General features: G+C 40.6%; 3 protein-coding genes across 6 annotated transcripts in view; 1 reads left to right on the plus strand and 2 right to left on the minus strand.

The window, feature by feature from the left end:
- dlgap3 (discs, large (Drosophila) homolog-associated protein 3) overlaps window positions 1-19,231 on the minus strand; it is a 128,981-nt gene extending 109,750 nt beyond the window's left edge. For 2 of the 4 annotated variants that reach the window (XM_019275464.2, XM_027287055.1), the window contains exon 1: window positions 2,664-2,805. The gene's annotated coding sequence lies outside the window, so the exon portion shown is untranslated. Of the gene's footprint in view, window positions 1-1,748; window positions 1,791-2,663; window positions 2,806-18,880 lie in introns of those variants that run through there. The other 2 variants (XM_027287054.1, XM_019275465.1) reach the window with 2 other exon arrangements.
- Window positions 10,777-14,931, plus strand: gja4 (gap junction protein alpha 4). The gene is made up of 2 exons (XM_010732686.3): window positions 10,777-10,924; window positions 12,820-14,931. Exon 2 carries the CDS (start codon window positions 12,829-12,831, stop codon window positions 13,951-13,953), a length of 1,125 nt encoding a protein of 374 aa, XP_010730988.2. The 5' UTR covers window positions 10,777-10,924; window positions 12,820-12,828; the 3' UTR covers window positions 13,954-14,931.
- Window positions 19,232-21,271: 2,040 nt separating the features above from the next.
- On the minus strand, window positions 21,272-22,736 carry smim12 (small integral membrane protein 12). Its single transcript, XM_019275431.2, has one exon. The coding sequence runs from the start codon at window positions 22,265-22,267 to the stop codon at window positions 21,995-21,997; it is 273 nt and encodes a 90-aa protein (XP_019130976.1). The 5' UTR covers window positions 22,268-22,736; the 3' UTR covers window positions 21,272-21,994.
- Window positions 22,737-23,488: the final 752 nt, after the last annotated feature.

Below are 23,488 nucleotides of genomic sequence, written 5' to 3' on the forward strand. Positions count from 1 at the left end.
ATGAATCCAACTCTTCTTCTTGAGGACTCAACTGTTTAATGGATTCTCTGGTGCCATCATCAGGTCAACAAATTTGTCCAGTGCTTTTGATTAAATCCCTGCAAAACAGAACATTCTTCACTAAAGTAGTGAACATGGTAGAGTATAAACATTATACCTAACTAACGTCAGAATAGTGGCAAGGTCATTGTGAGCATGTTAGCGTTTCCTTTAATGTACAGCCTCACACTGCCGCTAGCATGGCTGAAAGCTCTTATTAGTCTTGTTATCAGGCCTGTACAAGCAAAGAATGTTCTAAGCTGTTTGACATTGATAAAATCATAATGTCCTGTCAGATATTGGACACTTGGCTACTGGAACCTGTGTTTGTAATTGTTCTACTGTGTGCACTATCATGAATGTACAAGGTGTTGCTTTTTCCCCCACATCTCTAAGAGAGCGTTGTGTGCAGGAACCTTAAACACACGACACTTAATCTTCATGCGCCCATCAAGACAGAACATCATTACCAGGCCTCTTATGTGATGGTGAAAAGAAATAATAGGATTTGTGCAATGCGTGTTGATGCACCAAAATGAGCCCTGGCACATTCAACCCTGCACACTGCAAGACATATCTATCCCACATAGCCTATTCTATTTCTTTTTCCAAAAAGAGAAAATCAATTTTAAGGTTGAATGAGACTTGATAAGTCACAGTGAACCAGCATTGTGATACCATCTTGCTTTTTTTTTTTAATGTTCTGTATTTTCTGGCGAATGAAGAAGAGACTGAGGAGGACTGGGACTGTTCCAAAATCTGCTGTCAAGAATCTGCAGGGGTTTTATTTGCTGTTTGGAGTTTTACATTTATCCCCACAGCGCAAGGAGTTATAATTAAAAAGGGAAATTTGACATCAGTACTGTAATTTTATTCAGCATTCATGGAAAAAAAAAGGCTTTATTTCCATTGTTTTTTCTCATGTAATCCTTCACTGTCCTGTCAAACTGACCCCTCTTTTCCATTTAATGGACAAAATGAGCAGCGTGTCCTGCTGTATAACAGAACCTGCCGTTTCATCGCACCATGTTTTACATCTGACAGATTCCGGACAGGAGGAGAGCTTTATTGAATGTGTCTCCATCGGAAACCAGCTCCTTCTGCAAACTGGGTGTGTGCAGGCAGGACACACTCAAGAGGAATGCTGGTGGGGAGGGGGTACAGAGGGGGGTCAGCTGGATACGGCATGTTCACTCAGCAGAAAATACTAATTTTATTATGTAATGAAGTCTTTTATGAAGGAGGAATGGTTTGAGCATTGAGGCCCAGTCTGATACTTGCCAAGCGGAGATCTTGATGCCCTACTGTAGTGTTAATAATTTATTGCACTGACACTAAAAACTACAGTATCTGGTCAGACAGTCAGTCAACACTCCACTTTGTTATCCATTGATATTTGGTTTCATGTCATTTGATTTTGAAGCCAAATGATGTTGGATGCAAAAATGCTTAGTTAATTTACATCACACACACACACACACACACACACACACACACACACACACACACACAACATCAGACCCATTTAATACATTAACTCTGCACTCACTGAGGCAACCCCCCAACTACACAAACACAGGCAGCAGCAAGCACACATGAAGCAAAATACAGCCTGGATTCCCAGTAAAATGAGAGGCAAAAACGCTACTCTGGTCCTTCAATTAACTTCATGTGCATTAAATAAATCTAGAAAGAATTACAAACCGCACCTGCATACCGTGGACGAGCCTTGTTCTGGCCTGATCCATTGGATCTTTTGATACAATATCCAAATAATCAGTGAGGTTCCAAAAGAGGAGCTGGTTTGCAGCGCAGTGGCTGTAACACAGAAGAAAAGGGGCGGGAACCAGATGTGAACCGGGAGAATGGATCTTTCAAAAGGAAAAGCTCGCCTCATTTAATCATCCAAGTATACACAGGTAGAATAAGAAATGTGCAGCACCCTTAAAGACTCCCACCTCGCCATCAGCAACCCCCCCTGGAGGATTCTTGGACCGGGGTGGTCTTGAGGTATCATCTCCCCTCCTGTCCCAAGCGCCATGCTCGCTGTGCGCAGCTCTCGTGTGATTAATTAAGTCGTTGTGCACCTCTGCTTCGCACTGTAAACGCGATACTTGTGCAGCCAGTGCGAATTCCTCTCCGGGACATACACCACTCACGAATATAACACACATACACACAAGCACAAGTGCGCTTTTACGGTCAGCGAACATTTACGCACGGGATAACTCGGCGATCACCAACATCTCCGAGTCTTTTCCATGTGTCTATCCATATACCAGTTGAAGACAATTTGGTCAGTGCGTGTGTGTGATTGAGCGTTCGCAAATGGCGCAACTTCTCGTGATTTTTTTTTTTTTTCTGTCAAGTTGACACAGCTGGGAGCCCCGCTGACAGCAAGGCGTCCAGTTGTTCCTCGTGTTTAACGTTAAGCTGCGCCATTACGAACCAGTATCTCCTCGTTATCTATCTCCACCAAATAAAGGCAAGAAACCACATGACAGGCTGCTGGCGTTGCACGCACGGAGAGTGAGCGTTCAAAGAACATTTGCACGGGAGCACCTGCACCTTCCACCATCTCCACCTCATCCTCCTCCATCCGGACGCTTCGTGAGTATCCTTACCTTAAAGTCGAGGCTTCTTTTGCGACGTTCTTACTGAATGTGGAGTGACAGAAATGGAAAACACGCCTATTCCGCAGCTCCTCGATCGCTGTGTGGATGAGAGCTTGGAGGAGGTTGGAGGAACAGCAAGCGAAAAGCTCTCTCTCTCTCTCTCTCTCTCGCTCTCTCTCTCTCTCTCTCTCTCTCTCTCTCTGGTTCACACGCAGCGCTCCCCACTGAAATATTACCGGCAACCGATTGGTCCGCGGGATCCTCAGCGACCCCTCTCTGCTGCTCTAGGAGGGGCCAAATAAAACCACGGACGGGGACCGAGAAGGCCAACACACCGCAAATGAATCAATCTTACAAGCCATTCAGCTATTATAATGACTTATTATGTTTTACTTAATACGAGTGAGCTACAGGATCATATATTGATATCGATTAAATTCAGATTGACTGGATACCACGTGTCATGCACTGCAAAAAAAATCAAGTTACATGATATGGCAGGAGTTTTTCATTGTTTGGTTCATTCCAGTATAATTCATGACTTTTAGATAGATTATAATTTTCCTGTTTGGTAAAATACTGCATGCCACGTTATTATTTTTTAAGCTTCAATGTAATTCTATAAAGACATGGACAAACCTTTACTTGTTTACATGTTGTAGTGCACGTTCAAGCAGGATAACTACGGACATACTTAATATTACAAGTTACTCATTGCTGATTTACAGGATTTCAGTTGTATTTCATGTCATATAGTGTCATATTTCTACAGCTGCGTGTTGCACAATGATTACACATCAACCTAATACGGATTCACACAGACACACAACATCACCAAAGTGACCCATCGTGATGTTTCAGTAGCATGGCCTCCCATTCTGAATACGCCATCACGTCACGCACTTAACTAAGACTGTAGCTAGTGTAAATGGGTCAGAACAGAGAGAGTGGGAATGTTTTCAATAGGCCTTAAGGCCATTTCATAACTACATGGGTGTTTTCACGCACAATTGAAAACTACATGGGCAGATACTTGCAAATAATGCACTACATCTATTTTTTTTCTCCTGAACTCTTCAGCTGCATTGTTATAAATGGGTAAACTTGTAGAACATGTATGTGGAGGGGAAAGAGACAGACTGAATAGGTGTGCATGTGCGTGTAGCTCCTGAGTTTTTTTTTTTTTTTTTTTTTTTTGTCAGTTCCTAACGCAGACTGTCATCTTCACAGGTACTGCTTCTTCGGTGTTAATTTCTCATGATGCTGCGTAAATAAATGCAGCGCTGCTGCTCCCACAGAGACACCTCCTCAGAAGTCAGTGCAGCAGGACCCCACCCCACATGAGCTTCTTTATCTTCAAGGTCCTTTCAACCATCTAAAAGAAGATTCTGAACACACATACAGTACAAGATGCTACACGACAACTCCTATTATACCTCTCAGTTCAGTGAGGGGTGTGGGCTATAAGTGCAGGATTCATGCTTGAGAACACCTTGAATATGACTACAGGGTCTATTAAAGATTATATTATTATATAAAATAATTATTTTACTGTATGGCTTGATTTCTTTGCAATTTTCACCCATGGGCAATCACACACACTTTAATTTACTGCTCTAGCTCTTCTGATAAAGATTCAGCAATTGTTAAGAACTTCATTATAATGAAAAGTAATATGCATACATGAGAAGTATATTCCCAGCATTTAAATGTATCATCAGTTGTTTAAATTAAATTCTTTCTTTATTAATATCAGTGACAGATGTAGAACAGGAGCAGCTTGGTTACACTGGCAGCCTTTGGTTTCAGCACCATGGTCAGTGACACTCATGCAGGCCGCTGTGTGAGCGAATGTGTTCAATTGTGCTGACGGCCGGGATGAAAGTGTCAGCATTTCAAGTCAACCTCAGAGCAGAGTTGAGACTTTGTTAAGGCTACTCTCGCTTGGAGACCAAGTTTAGTGTTTAGTTTTGTTTCATGACCACTGAATGTGTTTGATGACTTTATAAGGTGACGTTTCAGATCATGGGGGTTGCTGGGAACTATGATTAAACCACAAACCAATCTCAACTATAGATGTAGTTGTCACAAAATGAATGTTGAAGTGTGTATGAAACATGCCAACCACCAACACTGACATTTAGTACATCAGCATGCAACCCAGAGCCCTCAGCTTTGCTATAGGCAAGTGTGTTTTCAGAGTGCACTGATGCTCATGCAAAGTATTGGAGAGAAAATCACGCTTTAGTATATTAGCGTCATTATTGTTGTGACGTCCCTTTCTCTCTAAGTCAATTGCACTCTAGCTCAGCCATGGCACACCATTTTCCCACATAACAAGGCCACTGAGACATAACTGTACACTCTCCCTCTCTAAGGACGGCAGCCTAATGAATATTTATCGGTTCACTGGGTCAAGGTGTAATCTCCGCATTTTCAACACGACACAACACACGCCCTCACCCGCTCATGTATGTGGCAGGGCATTCATCACCAGGCCAGAATCGTTTACAGCCCGGCCTTGCGCCACCTGCTTCACAGCCTGCCAGCAGATCCGTTTGTATCTTCATTAGCACTCGTCCAAACCACACTGCAGCCAGATGTCGGAAGGCCCTGACCTAGGCTCACTTCGAATAAAGTCAGCCCGCTGATTGCAGTTCAGTGTCATTATGCAAACTTGATACTTTTCTGCAGTTCTTAAGATTAAAGTCTTGAATTGCCATGGTCACAGGTAAATTGGAGATGCAATTTTTTGCTCCAGAAACACTGGCTGTATTGTTATTTGGATAACCCATAACCTTATGCATTATTTTACAGTCCGAGTGTCAGAGATGCAGGAATTTCACATAAAAATCAATCTTTAGAAAACATATGAATGGCAAAAACAAATACTAATCTTTCTCTCCGGGGTAAATTTAATCTTATATGCATCACAGTGGAGAGAAAGCAGGCAGCTAGTATTTTCCATTACAGTAAGATGCAAGCAGTGATTTGACATATTTGTCAAATCTACCTGGAATACTGATGCAAAAATATATGTATATTGTTTTTCTTTGCAAAGTAGCCAAGATTGAAGGTACTGTAACACTGAATCAAAACAGTTTATAATCAAGTCAGTATATCAATTTCTGAATTTACAGTTACAGAATTACATGAATACTCATTTGAGCATTTTCCTTCTGCGATGGCTCATGTTTACCTGTGGCTGGAGTGTACTTTATCTACCGGACAAAACAGATTGATCACCTTCGGAAAAAAAAAAAAAAAAGGTCACTCAATTGATCCTCAGCCAAATGTGATGAGCTCTATCCGTGGTTCATCCCCTTTGGGCCTTTTGATGTGGGGAAACTTGCTGATCTGCCGTGTCCTCCTTTTCTAATAAAGCTGTCATCAGCTGCCAATGTGCACTTTCATGGCGTGGCTCCAAGCTGGCTGAGATCAATAGTGCCTGTCAGGGAGCGGTCCCTAGGCGTAATAGGGCTGGGAGACGCCACAGGGAGGATCTACGCAAAGCTCTGATTGGATTTGTATCCTAATTTCAACATGGAGACATGATACTGTGTTTACACGGGATGGAAAAAGAGAGGGAAAACAAGAACATCTTTCATGTGTATGAGATAATGGGAATAAAATTACAGAATCAAAAAATGTAGAAACCTGATATGCAGTAGAGTGTATGAGATGCAGTGTATAGCTGTATTCAGTTTCTGTTAGTACAGTGGTGACATCATAAACCCCACATCGGCCTCGGCTTCAATATATATATATATATATATCCATCACTTCAGAGAATCTACAGCTCCACCAGTGTCATACATATTTCATCAAACAACATGCAAGGCTGTGCGTGCCCATAACTCATGTAGCTTTGACATCTTTACTAACCAGGAAGCACTGATAGACACACACCGCTTTCTGTGCTGGAAATTTACTGTTAATGTGACAGACTGCTAGAAAAAGTGACTCTTGTGCTGTCCCATGCAAACACACACCCACACAGCACACACAGACACGCAGCATTTTACCACGTGATGTAACCCCTGAAGAAGCGGTGATATTTTTTCTTAGTCTTGCACATTAATTTTGCATGATATGACACGAGACCTTTCCAGTTCCTTAGAGGCTTCTTTGTGCGGACGATCTGCAACACAACAATGTTTAGAGAGATATGCATCTATTTTTGATTCTAAGAAAAATTCATTTTACATAAGAAAAAACATAATTGCAAAAGCAGTGATGCTCTGGATGAGGCCTGATATCACTGTATTTCTTATAGATAAGACAAAGGCAGGTGATCGGCTGATGCTTTGAGCTCGATTATTGTGATTACATATCATCCCAAACAAATGCTTGTACCAAATTTCATTTCAAATTTCATGAATTTGCAATTCATCCAACAGCTTCAACCTTGAACAGTTGATATTTCATTTATAACCACAAATGGTGGTGGCAGAGGAATAGTCATGGAATGACTCATTCTCTGAGAGCCACATCTGAGCAAAATTTCAAGTAGATGTTAAAATAATATAACTAGAGAGGTAAAACTATTGACCTACTGGAGGCACTAGGAGAAGTCATTATGATTGATCCTCTATGACCATGAATGTCAAAGGAAAAATCTAATCGCAATCCATCACATACCTGTCATCACATTACAAAAACCCCCCACCATTTTTAACGTTGTCATTTTTTTACTTGGTGTGAGAGGAAAATTCACCAAAGTCATTATAATTCATCCTCTGGGACATTGAATATCTGTACAAAATTTGCAATCCAAATTTGCCATCCAGTAGTTGCACCAATTTTATTTAATTTTTTTACAGGCAATGGTTGCAGTTAATCATTTAGCAAAGCAAGGTAGGGTTGATTGAACACTCCCTCCATTACTTATTCATATAACGAAAAACACAAACATGGGCATGATTTGTTGGCTGTCAGTATTTTCCCTTTTTGATAAGGAGACCTAAGCTGTCAAGTAAATGGATCCGGTTGTTTTCACTTCTGTTTTATTTTAACCCATGAGGGTACACCTGCCTCTTTGTTTTTATGTGTTTGAACAGATGAACAAAAGACTTTTCATCCACAAACTCATAATTTGGAGTTCCAAACCATTTCTGAATATATTTTCCAATCTTACATTCATTTCTGCATTATTGAGTTTACTGATGTACGCTCAGGACTCAATCAGTCAAAAAAAACAGTGCATGTTTAAATGTGCGAAAAATTAATTGAAGTTGAAGCTGAAAATTAGTTTCATTGAAAACTGGACCGGTGGGGAGGAGCACACCAAACACAGGAAGGAATAACACATCTCAAGAATGCAAACACTCCCATTACTCTCTGTCTGCTGTCCTCTCTTCCCTCCTCGCCATTCATCTACGACTATAATGACCAAAGAAAGAGCAAGACGCTGATCTGTCAGGATGATTCACTGTCAATTTACTGAGCTTTTTATAAAGCTCCACTCTGTGCTGTAGCTGGGTAGATAGACCTCGCCTCCTAACTCTTCTTATAATCTACATATTGACACATGTGATGGTACAGCGCTGATTGGAAATGACTGAGAGGAGATAACTTCTCAGCAAAGACTTTATTTGACTGAGTGTGGTGTCAGAAGGTGATAACTGGAGTAGCTATTAGCAGTTAGATTTGTACAGACTGTGTTATGACATGTGATGCGATGCTGAAGAGTATTAAGCAACGGGGCTGTTTTCTGAATTTGCATTATCATGCAGTAAATGTATTTGAATAAAATGCTTGTTTACGATCAATCACTGTTTCAATTTCTTGGCGATGTGACAAAGCCGTTGGGTTTAATGCTCATAGCAGCTTGCAGCCCAGCTTGTGCTAAAATTGATTTAAGATATGAAATCTAGTCTTCCAGCAACCTCTTACTTTCAGTACACACTCTGTTTGCATCTTCCAGAGGAGAGAGGCTTGTTTTGGAACGATGCATTTTTAGTACATTGCTGAGACATGCCTCAAGGTTTTGTATTATCTCTATATGGACTTCCAATAAGTAGATAATCTGAATTATTGCAACATCTTGGGCTTGTTCGGGTTAGCTACAGCCACACATCTACAAACAAAGCCTGCGCACAGCCAGCTGGCTGTCTGGGCCTTGACTAAAAGAAAGAAAAAAAAAACAGACAGGCATGAAAACAAGGAGTGGTATTGCTGCATAGTTTGCATCAGCAAACAGAGCTCCTTCAGATAAGAGAACTATAATCTAGTGCTTTTCAAACCACCTCAGAAAATACTTATTCGAGACTCTTCAAGTACCGCGATTGCAACTGATGTTAAAATATAGTAGAGTAGAGTCTGGCCATTTTCAGCTACGGACAGTTAACACAAGAGCCAGATTTATTCCTAGTGAGGAGAAGATTATTTGATTCTGTATGTTGTTGAATCCTGAATGGTTAATTTAGTGGAAAAGTGGCACTCCTGATTCACGCTTCTTTTCTCATAAATTTCACAGATTGGAGCCACAATTGCGGCGATTTAACCATTGATCTTATCTCCACTTACAGTTTTGCCATCACATTTTAGCTCATAATTAATCATGGATGTATGCGTGTGCTACAGGCATGAACGTGACTACACAGCAGGCTGATATCGACTCAAACTCAAATACAAAAACATGTTTTAAATTACATTTTGGCAATCTCATTTTTTCAACATTCTGTAGTATTTTGATAGTAGCCGTTTTTTAACTTAATGTCAACATTACAGAAATTCCTCCATGTCCCACTAGTCGCATACCACCTGTGTTTTTATTTTATTTTATGAATAGACAGAACTGATATTATTACAGTGTAGTGTAGTTGAGTTGAGCACATACAGTAGGATTTTGACTTTTGTACTCAACTAAATTCAGTTAATGAAATTTTAATATTGTTAACCTTACTTGAGAGATAAATTTTACTAAATACAATAATAAATACAGCTACCTAATTATGGGGGAGAACTAAAATCATTATCTTTAAAGTAGCAATATCATATTATAAAAATACTCTGTACTAAAAGTACTACTGGCAACAAAACATTGGTAGAGACAGAAATACTCATTGTGAATTATGGCCCCTGTCAGTGTTATATTATTATCCTTATTCATTCCTGATCCTTATTCATGATTAAATAGTGCCTTAGTGTCGTAGTTGATATAGCTAATTTTACATTTAGGTATTATCTACAGACTCACGTTGTTGTTTTTTTAAAATAGAAATTATCAGATACTATCACTTGTAGATTTAAGGGAGTAGATCCCTCCACGTATAGATGTTGTGTTGTGTTTCTCAAATAGTCACAGTTTGCAGTATGTGATGTAATAGATAATATTGATGCAGTTCTTAAAGATGATGAAAATTACCTCAGCAACAAGCTGTGAGTTTGACCAAATCAAACCTGAGAGAGCTCAGCAAATCGATGTTCCAACTCCAACAGTAAGATTCACTTTTCAGGTTAAGTATGGGACTTCATCGATCTGTGCGTCATGTGCTTCTTGGAAATAAGGTGACTGGCGCCATTGCGTGGCTTAATGGAAAATTACAGGATGTATGTATGGTAGTCAGATGGTCCCGTTAGTCATCATAGATAGACAGGACAAAAAGAAAAGCGATAATAAATACTTTCTTTAAAAATAATAACAATGTAAATAAACAAGATTGATTTTTATTGAAGTTAGTAGGATGCTGATGTCTTCGTAAAATGACGGATTACCATTGGCTGTCAGTCTAATTAGCGTAAAGAAAGTAGTGCAGAAGTTTACAAAATTAACAGTTAAAATAAACATAATAATTATTATTATTATATTATTATATTATTATTATACGAATACAAATATGACAACGTTATTGTCCATAATGTGGAATGTGTCTTATATCTATTTATATCTGTTATTATAACGGTGCTGCACCGACTCTGAATGAAACTGTCCTTTTCCTTTTAAAACATGACATTAGAGTAACTTTTTCCAGCGTGTCGTCATTTATTCTAACCTTTAAATAACCGAAAAAGTTTAACCCTCGCAGTGAAGCAGAACTACTCTAAGTTCATCCATCCCACTTCCTGGAAGAAGTTCCTGAGGGAGGGTTTTACAAAGCAGGCATGGGAAAATTCTCCCCACTTTTTCCGATTACATCGATACTTTTTAAAGAAGGCAAACACGAAGGCACTTGAGTCGCAGAACCAACACTCGGAGGGTGACTTAAAAAGTACACTGAGGCCAGTAAGCCAATAAGGAGACAGAACCCGCTTCACGAGAGAGAAAGGTAAGAAGGATTCACTTACATTAGTGTAATATTCTTATTATTATTATCTTATTCTAGTAATCACAAATGAATGTCCCTGTAGTTCTCAGTAGTTGTCAATGAGTGAGTTTTACTGTATTTAGTTGTTTTGTTTTTTTTGTTCCATCCCACAAAGAATCAGGACAGCCGAGCACCCATTTTTATTAACTTTTAAACGTACTATTTGTTTTACTATTTATTATCACATCCTGTTTTCCTGTAGTGAATTGAAAGGTGTCTGAGCTTTTTAATTGAAGTCCAATCTGTTGTTTTCTCTGAGTCTGTCTCTATAAATCAGCGAATTCTCCGCTCCTCAATACTGAGTTTTATGATTTTTTATTTATTTTCCCTGGGTTGTTGTAGATGTTTTTAAAAATGGAGTTTAGTTAAAGAACTTAAAGTATGTCAATGAAATGTCAAGTGAATTTAAAATGATTTTCTAAGTAGTGCTGTTAAAAGTCTACTGTGACTTGTAGTCTATGGCACAATACAAGTGTTTTCTTGTATTTAATTTTGTGTTTTATTGTATTTTCTATCGTGATATACTTTAATTATAACCTAACTTTATAGTCTTGTTTTATACTATGTTTCAATGGCACACAGCAATCTTTTAGCTACTAGTCTGCTGACATTCTGCGTTAGGATAACATAAATCCTCAAGACAATGCTCCCAGAGATGGACTGGTTCAGTTATCATTTCTTGTGCCTCTTAGGCGAGCCAGCTTCCCTGATAGTCCATTGTCTTGTCTCATCCTGTCAAAGGAGTTTTCCTTTCACTATTAGGAAGTTTGTTTTCTTCTCAAAGGAGAAGAAATAACAGAAAAACATAAATAGTCTAAACAAATACAAGTGTCACACAGCAGCATCAGAACTCCCCCACACAGGATGTTTATTCAGATGTGTGTGCGTGTGTGTGTCCATTTGCACGAATTTCCCACCAGCCACTGGCTGTGTCATTTATCAGTATAACTTCCAAGCCCCCCCTCGATGTTTTTATGAAACGAGGCACAGTATGACCAACTCGAAAAAGTGAATGTACATAATAATGCTGTGTAATTTAAAAGTTTGAGGGGCCTCTTTTGGACGCATTCACACCACTTTTACTGCAAACAGTGAAAGCAATGAAAGCATACATTATTTCCATCCATATTAAAATGTTAACTTTAGTACCAGGTGTTTTTGTTTTAGTTCATTTTAGTGTATGGAGGCCTTGTTTTTCACATCTTGATGATGAGGATTTGGAGCCCACCCAACAACAGTGTGAGCTCATGGAAGAACTAATAGGGGGCTAGAGCCAGATACACACTCCAGTAAAAAAAAATACCATTGTACTGAAAAGGTTGGAGAGAATTCGCTCATTTGTTGCTTATAGAAACCTTTAACACTTGTGCATTAAATGTGCGTTCATGAAAACCCTTGAAAATTCTGTAGGGGAAATAAAATATTCCAATTAGGTGTTAAGTGGCACATTCATGCCAGTCTGTTCGGCAATGTAGCAGTAAATGAGAATATGGATAATGTATGACTTGCAGGCTGGTATAATGATGTCCAAGCACCCGATACAGCAGTTCACAATTTGACCTGGTATAAGAGAGTTTAAAAGGTGATTTGAAGTTGGTTTGTGTTGGTAACAGTTTGGTTCTCCCTGGTCCAGCCTGACAAAAGTTCACATAAAGAGGTTTCACAGCCATATGCAACCTGTTTGTCATATTATAGCATCCCCCATTCTGAATGTGGGTCAGTTTTTATGTGTCTACCATTGGCAAATCCAACGCACAACCACTAAATGTGCTGCAAAAGTTGAGCTGACTCTAAAATCTTTATATCTCAAACTATAATTCTCTCAATCTAATCAATCTGTCAACTATCTCTCCTAGGAGCAGAGAATGTCCAGAGCTGACTGGACCTACCTGGAGCGACTGCTGGAGGAGGGACAGGAGTATTCTACAGGCATTGGGCGTATTTGGCTGACCGTACTCTTCCTTTTTCGCATTCTGGTATTGGCAACTGCCGCCGAATCTGCCTGGGATGATGAACAAGCTGACTTTGAGTGCAACACCAAACAACCTGGCTGCACCCCTTGGTGCTATGACAGAGCCTTTCCCATCTCCCACTTTCGCTACTTTGTCCTCCAAATTATCTTCGTCTCTACCCCGACCATCTTCTACTTTGGATATGTGGCTATAAGGGCTAGGGATGACACGAAAGAAAAGGAGGATAAGGATGAGACGCAGGCAGAGGTAGGCCAAGGTGGAACTTCAGAAGAGAAAGAGAAACCTGAGGATGGTGGGAAAGGCAGAAAAGCTGACAAGGCTCCTCCTGAGGCTCCCAAACTGAAAGGCAGGCTGCTCTGTACATATGCATTCAGCATCCTTGTAAAAGTCCTCCTAGAAGTTGGCTTCATTGTAGGGCTGTGGTTGCTTTATGATGGCTTCATCATTGCAGCAAGGTTTGAGTGCAAGGGGTTCCCTTGTCCTCATACGGTGGACTGCTTTGTCTCGAGACCCACAGAGAAGACAATATTTACCATCTACACTCAGGTGATAGCTGCTATCTCCGTGCTCCTCAACCTCTTGGAGCTCTTCCACCTCCTTCAACTAGCCATCTCCCACTGGCTGGAGAAACACTATCACACACAGAACCAGGATTACCTACCGCGGGCTGAGCAGGTAGCTCTACCCGCGGTAGGTAACACAACACAAGAAGAAAGTCCAGAACTGCAAACTGAGATGCCACAGAATTACAATGCAGGGAGCCATGTTGACCTCCCCATCCAGGGTGAGGCTACATGCTACTCCAATCCCTGTGAGAGCTACGGGGATTCTGCTATAGAGGTGAACTGGGGACCTGACGAGGCTGGGAGTGATGTACTTCCCAGTTATATGAACTGCATGGGGGCTATGAGGACAACACATTCCCCTAGAGCCCATCAAAAGAAACGCGCACACCACACTGGGAAAAACACTAAGGGTGCTCATAAAGGACACTTAAAGCAGAAGCATTACGTATGACGGATCGGGTAGTGTGTTTATGACTATAACAGCTCCAGTCTCCTAGCTTTTTGTAAATACTATCCTGCACATGACACTTCAGGAGTGAACGGTGAGACCTCAAATGAGGGAGAAATAAGAAAGAACAACTCTAACACTGTGAACTTCACGCCTCAGAGGCAGGCAGACATTCAAACTGAGATTTTCCAGATAAACTGACCTATTCGAAACATTTTGAGAACACTCCCTAAGGCAAAGAAAGTGACACAATTATAGAAGATACAGTCATAAGATGCCTTCGTGTTATGTTTAATGGCTTTTAGTATTGAGTGTGACAGTGGGAAAAAACCCTGCGAAGGGGGTCTGCGGAGCGGCAGAGTGTTTGTGTGTATGGGAGAGTTTGCAGCAGAGTCACATTTAAGCATATTCCTCTGAGATTTGCACTGTAACCCCTGGAGTTCTTTGAAACCTCTCGCTATTTCTGTGTTCACACTGTGGAATGTACTGGTCGCTGGTTCCTGCTCAGTTCCCAAGAGGATAATGGCTGCGTGGATGCAAGCACGCATGCATGCACACACACAATGTACTTTTCCCCCTTTCACCCAGTGAGTTTAGGTCACTGGAAGTGGGGTTATGGACTGGGGAAGACTTAGATTTAGAGGAGAGCCAAACCATGAGAAACCCTGGATTGTAAATGATTTTTTATCAACAGTGACCAAAGCATTTTTTGCTATGAAGACGGAGAAAGAGGGGACCACTGCCAGAGCGGAGTAATGGAGCAAAGACAAGCATCCACTTTGGAATTCAAACCTTTTAGAGAGCTGGAAAGATGCATTAGTAATTGAACATTGAATGCACTGAAAGCGGTACAGAAATGTGCAAACTTAATGAAAGGAACTATGTGAAAACTGTATTTAATGTTTAAAGCATTGTCAGCAAATAGCAGTGCAAATATTTATTATTTTGTGTAAAATAAAGTTATATATATATATAAGATCACTCTGTGAATTAATATCTGCATTATTCATGTTATATATATATATATATATATACTACATTTCTTACAAGTTGATCTCCTGTGTACATGATGGTTTTATTCCCTTTCCTCTGAATACAGGGATAAGATTTCAGTGTGGGCAAAATGTCTCTGAAGTGTGTATTGCTTCTGTGTCCAACCATACACTTTACGCTATCCAAATACTGTCACAATACAGAGGCACTGAATCACTCAAGAGAAAGCGCTTTGGGAATAATAGAAAGACGGAGGCGTGGAGAAGTGGATGAGCCTCACAGGGTATCATGAGCATAACCTCCTGAGGGAAAAAAAAATTGAAGGAAATAACTTTGATTTAATGGCTGTTCTCAAAGCCGTAGCTCTGGCTGTATAGGGAAGAAATGCATCAATTATATGCGAGTAAAAGTTCATACAAGGTGGAACAGCACTTTCTGTTTAATATCCTCCGGGGAGTCCTGACTGTTAATGCTGTTTTCATGGAAAGTAATTGATAAAATCCACAACTCAGCACCTTCCACTAAGGTGCTCGCCCAGGCTCTGAATGAATGTAGCCATATGTCTTCTCAGGGCGGCCGCAGCAGCGCTCTGCAATACACCACTCATTTCCAGCAATATACCCAACTGTCTCCATGACGATAAGATGTTATCTATAGCAGGAAAGGTGGATTATAGGAAATATACGTAATAAAGGCTCTCATGAAACAAACAGCTTGAACCGTGTGAGGCCAAAGAACTACAGCAACAGCTGAAAAACAGAAATTAAAAATGCTTTCCCTCTTTTGCTGCAGATTTATCAGCATGTTTTATGATTAACAATAATAGGAAGACTCACAGGAATTTCTGTATCCTCAGAGTGGAATGTGTTTTTTTATTGTCGGTAGACCCTCCCTGTTTCAAGGATAAATTGGCAGATATTGTCGAGAGAACAATCCAAACAGAGCCTGCAGAGGCTGCCCAGTTCAATGTCTGTTCACAAGAACTGGGCTGGCATTCCCATGCAGTCTTATCTCGCTCCAGATGGGTGGGTACATGTGTGCACACTTGCATGCATGTGTCAGTCTGATGTGTTCACGTGTGTGTTTTCACAAAAAGCCAAGGGGTCATTGAACAGATTGCACGGGGGCGACCCACATCGGCCCTCTGCCTGCCAACCAAAGCCAGCAGCGGAACAGCAGAGCTCCCTTTTGCATTCATCTTCCTTATAGATAATCACACAGGAGAAGCCCTACACCCAGCACTGTTCTTTCCACTGAGAAAACTATCGCCTCCTGCTCACTCCAGTGAAGCAAATATATACCATCCAGGATGAAAACAATAGCGCAGCTCTAACAGCCATTTTTCCACCCTATAGAGTCAATCTACTCTCCAGAAAAAAAAGAAATGCATCCCTCCTGTGAAGCTCCCTAACAGTGCAAATGAAAGTGTTGTTATGGCTACATGTTCCTTTGTCTTGATTACCTATTATTCACGTCTCGACTATTTCCAAGACTCAAGGCAATCAAATCAGACACACACTGCTTTCAGAGGATATTCCAATAAAAGCTTGACAGACAGTGGAGATATGTGTTTGTGTAAAGCTGTGCAAACAAAAATGCCTCTCAGTCATCAGCTGGGAAGACCCTAATCTGTGTGACAGGTCATCTTTAACGGTTATACATGCAACCTCTGGGATCAGTTGCCATTTTGACTGTGCTTCCTGACATTGTTGAAGTCACTGCTGATGCACTTCCTCCCTCTGTTGGTGAAGCCACATGCCGCTGATCACAAAGAAAGGCATTTTGGTGAATGAGTGTACGCACACACACACACACACACACACACAGACACACACACACACACGCACACAAGCTTTCAGATTGTAAAACATTTCCATAACATTTCAAGTGTCATCAAGTAGCCTTTGGGTTCCAGAGGCTCTTACGAAAGGCCAACAATCATACCCAGAAGTGAATCCCTTTAGGGAAGGTCTTACAGCCACGCTCTGAACCGGGCCCTGGAGAGTCTTTAAAGGGGCCACCTATGTGCCAGGCCTGTCCAAAATAAGTTATTCTGTTGTCACACTTCCTGGCAGCTGCACTGCTGAAAACCCTGTACAGTATATCTCTAGGAAGCACCCCGAACAGGCAGAGAGGGCACACGCACGCACACACACACACACACACACACACACACTGACACACACACACACAGACATAGAAGGGACTGGCAAGGCTTAAAATAGCAAACTACAAGGTGAATGAGGTTCATCTGAGTTATGCAATTTCTCTTTATTTGGATGTAATGGAAATAATTTGCCTCACATAGAAAAAAAGAAGCTCTTTTCAGGGTCTAGTGTTTATGTTCTAGTGTGTGTACTATGTGTGTGTGTGTGTGTGTGTATAAGGCATACGACCTTGTGCACGCCAGCTCCCCTTTTGTTTCACTTAACTTACACACAATACCGACACATGGCTTCCCATCCATAACAATATCACGTTCAAGTACCCAGTCCTTAATTTGGGCACTTTGTGCTTTTGACAAAACGATACAAAATTGCGTTGAGCTGTTCCTAAATTTAAACTCTGGAGAGGAAGTGGGTCTGTATCTGTTTCCTGTTCCAGTATTGTTTCCCCCCTGAGACTGGTCATTTGGGATTGTTCACCCTGACAATGGGGCTGCAGTGGGTATTGTTGCATTGTTTTGTCCCAGCTCCCCTGTGTTTTGTTGACCTAATGTCACGGATGGTCCATCAAAGACTAGTGAAGGATGAGGGAAATGGGCAAAGTGCCGGCTGTGCGGCTGGAGTCAATTAAGAGGGCTGGTAACACTTATAGCTCGCAGAGAGCGTGTGTTTGTGTGTGTGGCTGTTTGAGGACTGAGCTTGTGCATGTCTATTTGGTGGTCTCTCTTAAACTATCGGTTGTCACAATGAATCACAGGTAGGTTTTAGGACTTCTTGTACCACGATTGTGATATGAAAGTGTGGTGAATGAGTCTGTTTGGGTTAATGTCCAGGCATTAAATTTAAAGCTGCACTCATCTGTCATTTTACATAATCAATGAGTCAGACAACTAAACAGAATAGGAAAGTAGTGACAAACCCACAGAGAAACATCGTCCAAACTCGACAGTTCCACTCAAGTCTGTGGAGCGATTTAGTGTTTTTCAGCTCATTGTCTTGATTTTACATATCACAACTTTACTGTTTTGGTTCACTTTCACTTATTTCTAGTAGTTCTTAGTAAAATGCTCTGTTAAACAGTGTGTTCTACCTGTCCAAAACCAAACAACAAAAAAAGTTAGCAGCTGGCTGGGGAACCGTAGTGGAGTATGTAGCAAGTAAAAAAAAAGCCATGAGTGCATGGCAAAAACAAAGATAAAATAGAGTGAATAATGGACACCTTGTCAGGTGGCCAGAAATATAACTCAAAGTGAATGCTTATGTTGCTCTGTGTTCACCGCATCAACCTTCTTCAGGTCATAATTAAATAAATAACATCCCCAGAAACTTGATGTCGCAGTAACTAATGCAATCATCCTAGTTCTCCTTTTAAATAATAAGAGAGGAAAACAATACAGTAAATTTAGCTAGCAAACATCATGTAATGAGTGTTGTCTCCAGATAATCAGTCTCTTTAAATAAAAGAAATAAAAAACCTTATTTTTTATGCAATGGGAACACTTCTGAAACAGCTCATTAGACATTAAAACTCAACACCTAAACCCAAAGTATATGGCTGATATCAAATGTTATTCAAAAATCAGATATCATACTTAGTCCAACCATATTATGCATCCTCTTCCATGTCAGTGAAGTCTAATGCACATTTTTAGATTATTTAAATGTCCCAGTGAGAACAGACATACAAATATTTTAATTTGACTTCCCCTCCAAGTGTGAGACCCTTATTATGTTTACTTTTGTCTGTGTATCGGTTTGATATACAGCGATACCTGTATTCCTGTATTCTGTGTGTGTGTGGTTGTTCAGCAGGGGATGTGGTGCCCTTCCAGCAGGCAGACAGCTCTATTGTTCCTGCAGCAGAGGGAACGCCGTCTCCAGTCTGTCCACTCAGGATGTTGGATTAGACCTCCTTAAAAAAAAAAAAAAAAAAGAAGGAACAACCAGCATCACCCACACCCATTATCCCTATCATCCAGCAAGAACAATAGATACCTACAAATATCCCCCTACTTTCCCAGGGAACCTCCGTGCTTGGTTCCCACAGTACTGTCCATTCCTGAGTAGCTGAGCCATTGTTAGATGGCCGGACCTGTCCTGTTTGTTCCCAGAAGGACGCACACACCTTTCACAAACCTAATCACACTCCTTGTTAACTCTCTCTCTCTCTCTCTCAGTATAATTTAGCCTCTCCATCCTCACTAGTTTCATATGGAAACTTCCACCAGCTTGAAGTAATTGCCTCTCTGAGCATGCACAACCGAGTTCACCGTAGTGGAGCCGGTCATTCCGCTGATAGCAAACTTAAAGGGGGGGATAGAGTACAAGCTGATGACTGCCGATAGCACAGCATTCACCACTCTGGTGCCAATGTAAATCTGGCCATCACAATCTTTCCACATTTCACTAGCTGGCAGGGTAACGTAGCAGAACTTATCCTGGCACACTGCAAAGGTTATCATCTATTAAGAGAGCTCCTGGGGCGCAGGAGAGACGGACCATTCAGTTTCATTATTAACACAGGAAAGGCCGCAGGACTGGAGTAATAGTGTCAACAAAATAATTATTAGAGTTCTCTCACGTGTCGGATTTAAAACGCTTCACAAAGTCTTCTCAGTTGGAAGCATTTACAACACTACATATTTCTTGACTGAATATGTAGAAACAATCTTCTCCATTTGTCTACACAGGCAGAGCAAAAGTCATGTTCGCGTTGGGTAAAGGCAATATCACTGAAGTGCTCATGCTGAGTTTTCCGACATTCTGTCAGCACCATATTCCAAATAATAATAACACCAGATTTTCAGATAATCATGACTTATGTTGCTTATGTTGGACTAGCCCCAACATAAACTCGTGACATTACTGATCCGTGAGCTAAAAAGAGGTAAGCAGTCCTTAAACGGAGAAGGTTAATTATAGCCCAATGTTGTTCTGCTGATGCCAGTATGAGAAGGAATGTTTTCTGAGTTGATAACTCTCTATGTTGTTACATGTGTAACTCTTTAGTGGCAAGATGAATATCAAAATGAACAGCATCTGTATCCAAAAGCATGATTAAGAGCTATACATACACTGCATCAGTCACCAAAGGAATGCCAGTTTTCATATTATTATGCTTGTCCACTTGCAGCTTTGTTGATCTTAAATGCAGATTTACCTAAAACAAGCTGTTCTTCAAACATGGTTTAACTAATCCAGACTATCACACTGTTATCAGACTAAAATGATCTTGTCCACTCTCATCCAGCTAACTGGGAACTGGGAGAGCAGTTATGGGACTGATCTCAGATAGAACAGTGTGCTCTTATTTTGAAATAAAGACCTCATGATCGGTGCTTTTGAGGTTGGGTGGCCTCCCAGCATGCAATGAGTTTGTTCTTGCATTGTAACTGGTGTTATTACACAATTACTTTACAAAGTGAGGAATCTTGCTCGATAATTTATCTTTAGTTTATAAATGTATTGCAATTTAAAATTAATAGTTTCAATCAACACAAAAACTCTAATTAAGTAATTCATTATTAAACAAGGTAATTATTATACAAGTACAATTAACAAATATAAATGTTCAAATATTAAATGGGCATACAAGCAACATAAGTCATGATTATCTGAAACTATATAACTACGCCAACAGAACATGGCTTCTCAATAACCTTTAACTTCTCAACTAAGAAAAAATTGACTTCCTGTATGTGCCTATGATTCACCCAGACACCTTTGAACTGAAAGATCCAGACTTTTCTAATGGACTGATCATTCCTTTAATCTTTTTTTTTTTTGCCAGAGGCAGAACACACAATTGTCCACAGGTCAAGTTCCATACACTGAATGAGTTGCCAGTACCCCCGTTTATCATTGCATTGTCTGCCGCCTTCCCTTGAAAATGATTTCCTTCTTGAAGCTGAACAAGCAGTACCATTGCTTCCTTCCTTTTGTTTTGATGTTACTTTTTCTCCTTTGCAGTAGTATTGTTTCACAATCGAGTGGGATCAGATATTTGATCAGACCTGAAAGAGAAACAATGCTGCTGACTAATTCTGAAACTTGGACTTTCATGACTTTGAGAAAATAAATCAGTTGGAGGAACTGATGAGGTCAACAACTGTCTAAGACAAATCTTGGAAGAACATGCCAACATTAATAACATTAACACACAGTCGCATACACAAAAATGTCTTTATTCATCACATTTTTCGGTAATACACAATGAAAACTGTGGCAAACAATCCAGTCTTTCGAAAATGAAAGTATTGTGTTGATGTTTCAGACAATAGGACTAAGCAGCTTAAACTTCCTGAGACCTCCCACACTGTTGGATTATTTTGTCACAAACCATCAAAGATGGGACAAAAATAAGTATAACAAAGACCTGTCTTTCTTCCTCCGCTTTTATCACAATCAGAAGTCCTTTCACACACAGATTAAAAAGGAGAAATACTCTTTGACAGGCTTGCAACCTTACAAAATCATTTTGATGCAAGAAATGACAAAAAAAAATGGCATGTGTCTGATTTAACAGCAAGGACACAATAACATTTGTGTCATAGTACTCTCAACAAAGGTTAAACAGAAAATGACCACCCCCCCATCAAATCCTGTCATCAGTTTAAAAGGTTTGCTTTAGTTCTTCATCAAAGCACGAACAGGCATGTGCAACATCAAGGGTAGGGTCAGAGAATCACATACAGACTCAAGAAAAGACAATGTTTTCATGACTGTCCTCTAGCTTCTTAAATGTAGCTGATATTTACACAGGCAAGCTGATGCTTCTGGGTGACCTGGAGCGAGGTGTTTTTCTCCTCTGGTTCACCTCCTTTGCTCCCAATCCACTGCCCTCCTGGTGAGGAAGGGCAAACACCAGTCTCTCACACCAACACAGGTTAGCTCTTTTCGGGTCGGTTCCTGTTCAGAGCAGCTTTGGGTGCGAACTCCAGTTTGTCTTTCAGACTAAGCACCTGCGTGCTGTCCATACCCACTTGCTCCTGCAGCTTCCTCTCCTCCCTCAGTTCCAGGATGCCCTTCTCCTCTCGAGGTTTAGGTGTCCCCCTGACAAACCACTCCAGGTGGTAGCCCACTGCTCCCACAACAAAGGCCACAGGGAAGGTGACGTAAGGGGCATAGGTCCGTAACGCTGTCCACACTACAGGCCACATGACTGCACACTGCTTAGGTTCCCAGGTTCTCCATAGGGGGAAAAACAAAAATCATAAGTGCATATTCTAACATTAAAGAGCATATTAGAAATGTTATCATACTTCACTAGTTCTGATCTAAACTGGGGAACTGGGGGAAGTACTTCTTCTCAGCTGGTTCCCCCTTGTGGTCTAAAGCTGGTTGTGATGGCCAAAAGTGTTTTCCACATTTTAAAGACATCAATCAATACTACTGAGGTAATAAAAGGCCTACTCTTCAATAAATATGAAATATTTTCTCCATGTTGTGGGGATATGGACTTTACCCACACATGTATGTTATAAAAATGTGGATTATACTGGGGTGCAGCTGTTTTAACTCATATAAATAGTCTGTGTGTCCTGTCTTTACCATGTCTCACATACCTCTCTGAGTTGGCCTCTGATTTACTGAGGCTGGCAGGGAGAGACAATTATAAATTAGTAGTACAAGGACAGGAGAGACAGGCTAGGGGAGTACCATGTGGATATAAAATATATCATTCTTGAGCAGTAAACCAAAAAAAGGAATGTTATGACGCATCTGTATCAGTGGGGAGGTGTCCGAGACAGCCCATTTAAAAAAAAATATATATAACTGTTAGAGCTCCTCAAGGAGCCTTTTCCCTGTAATCACATTTTGTGTGTTGCACTGTTAAAAGCTCCTTTTTTCAACTTTGATACTTTGAATTCAGTCTTCCTTATTTTAGGGTTCTTCTTTAGAAATTCTCGTAGCAATGCATGTGCATGTTTTGCAGGTTTTCATGCCACCCAGTAGACGTCAGGCTGACAGTCATGAGGCCTGTCTGTCTGTCTGTGTGTCCTTCCTTTGCCCTCCTCAGATGGAAGTCAATAACAAACAAAAGTAATGGCGGATCAGTGAGACAAGAGCAAAAATATATATGTCATAATAAATAATAATAATTTATTATATAATAATAATTTTTAAAGGATGATAGGCAAGTATCGAATTATATAACCAGCGTTAGCTAACAACCAAAGACTGTAACTGGTGTTACGGTCTAACGAGTGACTGTGTTAACTGGTGACCGTTAGCCGTGGTTACGTGTTGAAAATAGGAAGACAGACTCTTTATTTATGTATTTATTTTTGTCATTAATGTTACAATGCCAAAACATCACGCTTAGTCTTCGGTGTCTTGTTTTGACAGCTGTTCCGGTTTCAACAGCTGCAGTGACTACG

This window comes from Larimichthys crocea, chromosome XIII (assembly GCF_000972845.2).
Source record: "Larimichthys crocea isolate SSNF chromosome XIII, L_crocea_2.0, whole genome shotgun sequence".
In the NCBI taxonomy this organism is placed as follows: domain Eukaryota; kingdom Metazoa; phylum Chordata; class Actinopteri; family Sciaenidae; genus Larimichthys; species Larimichthys crocea.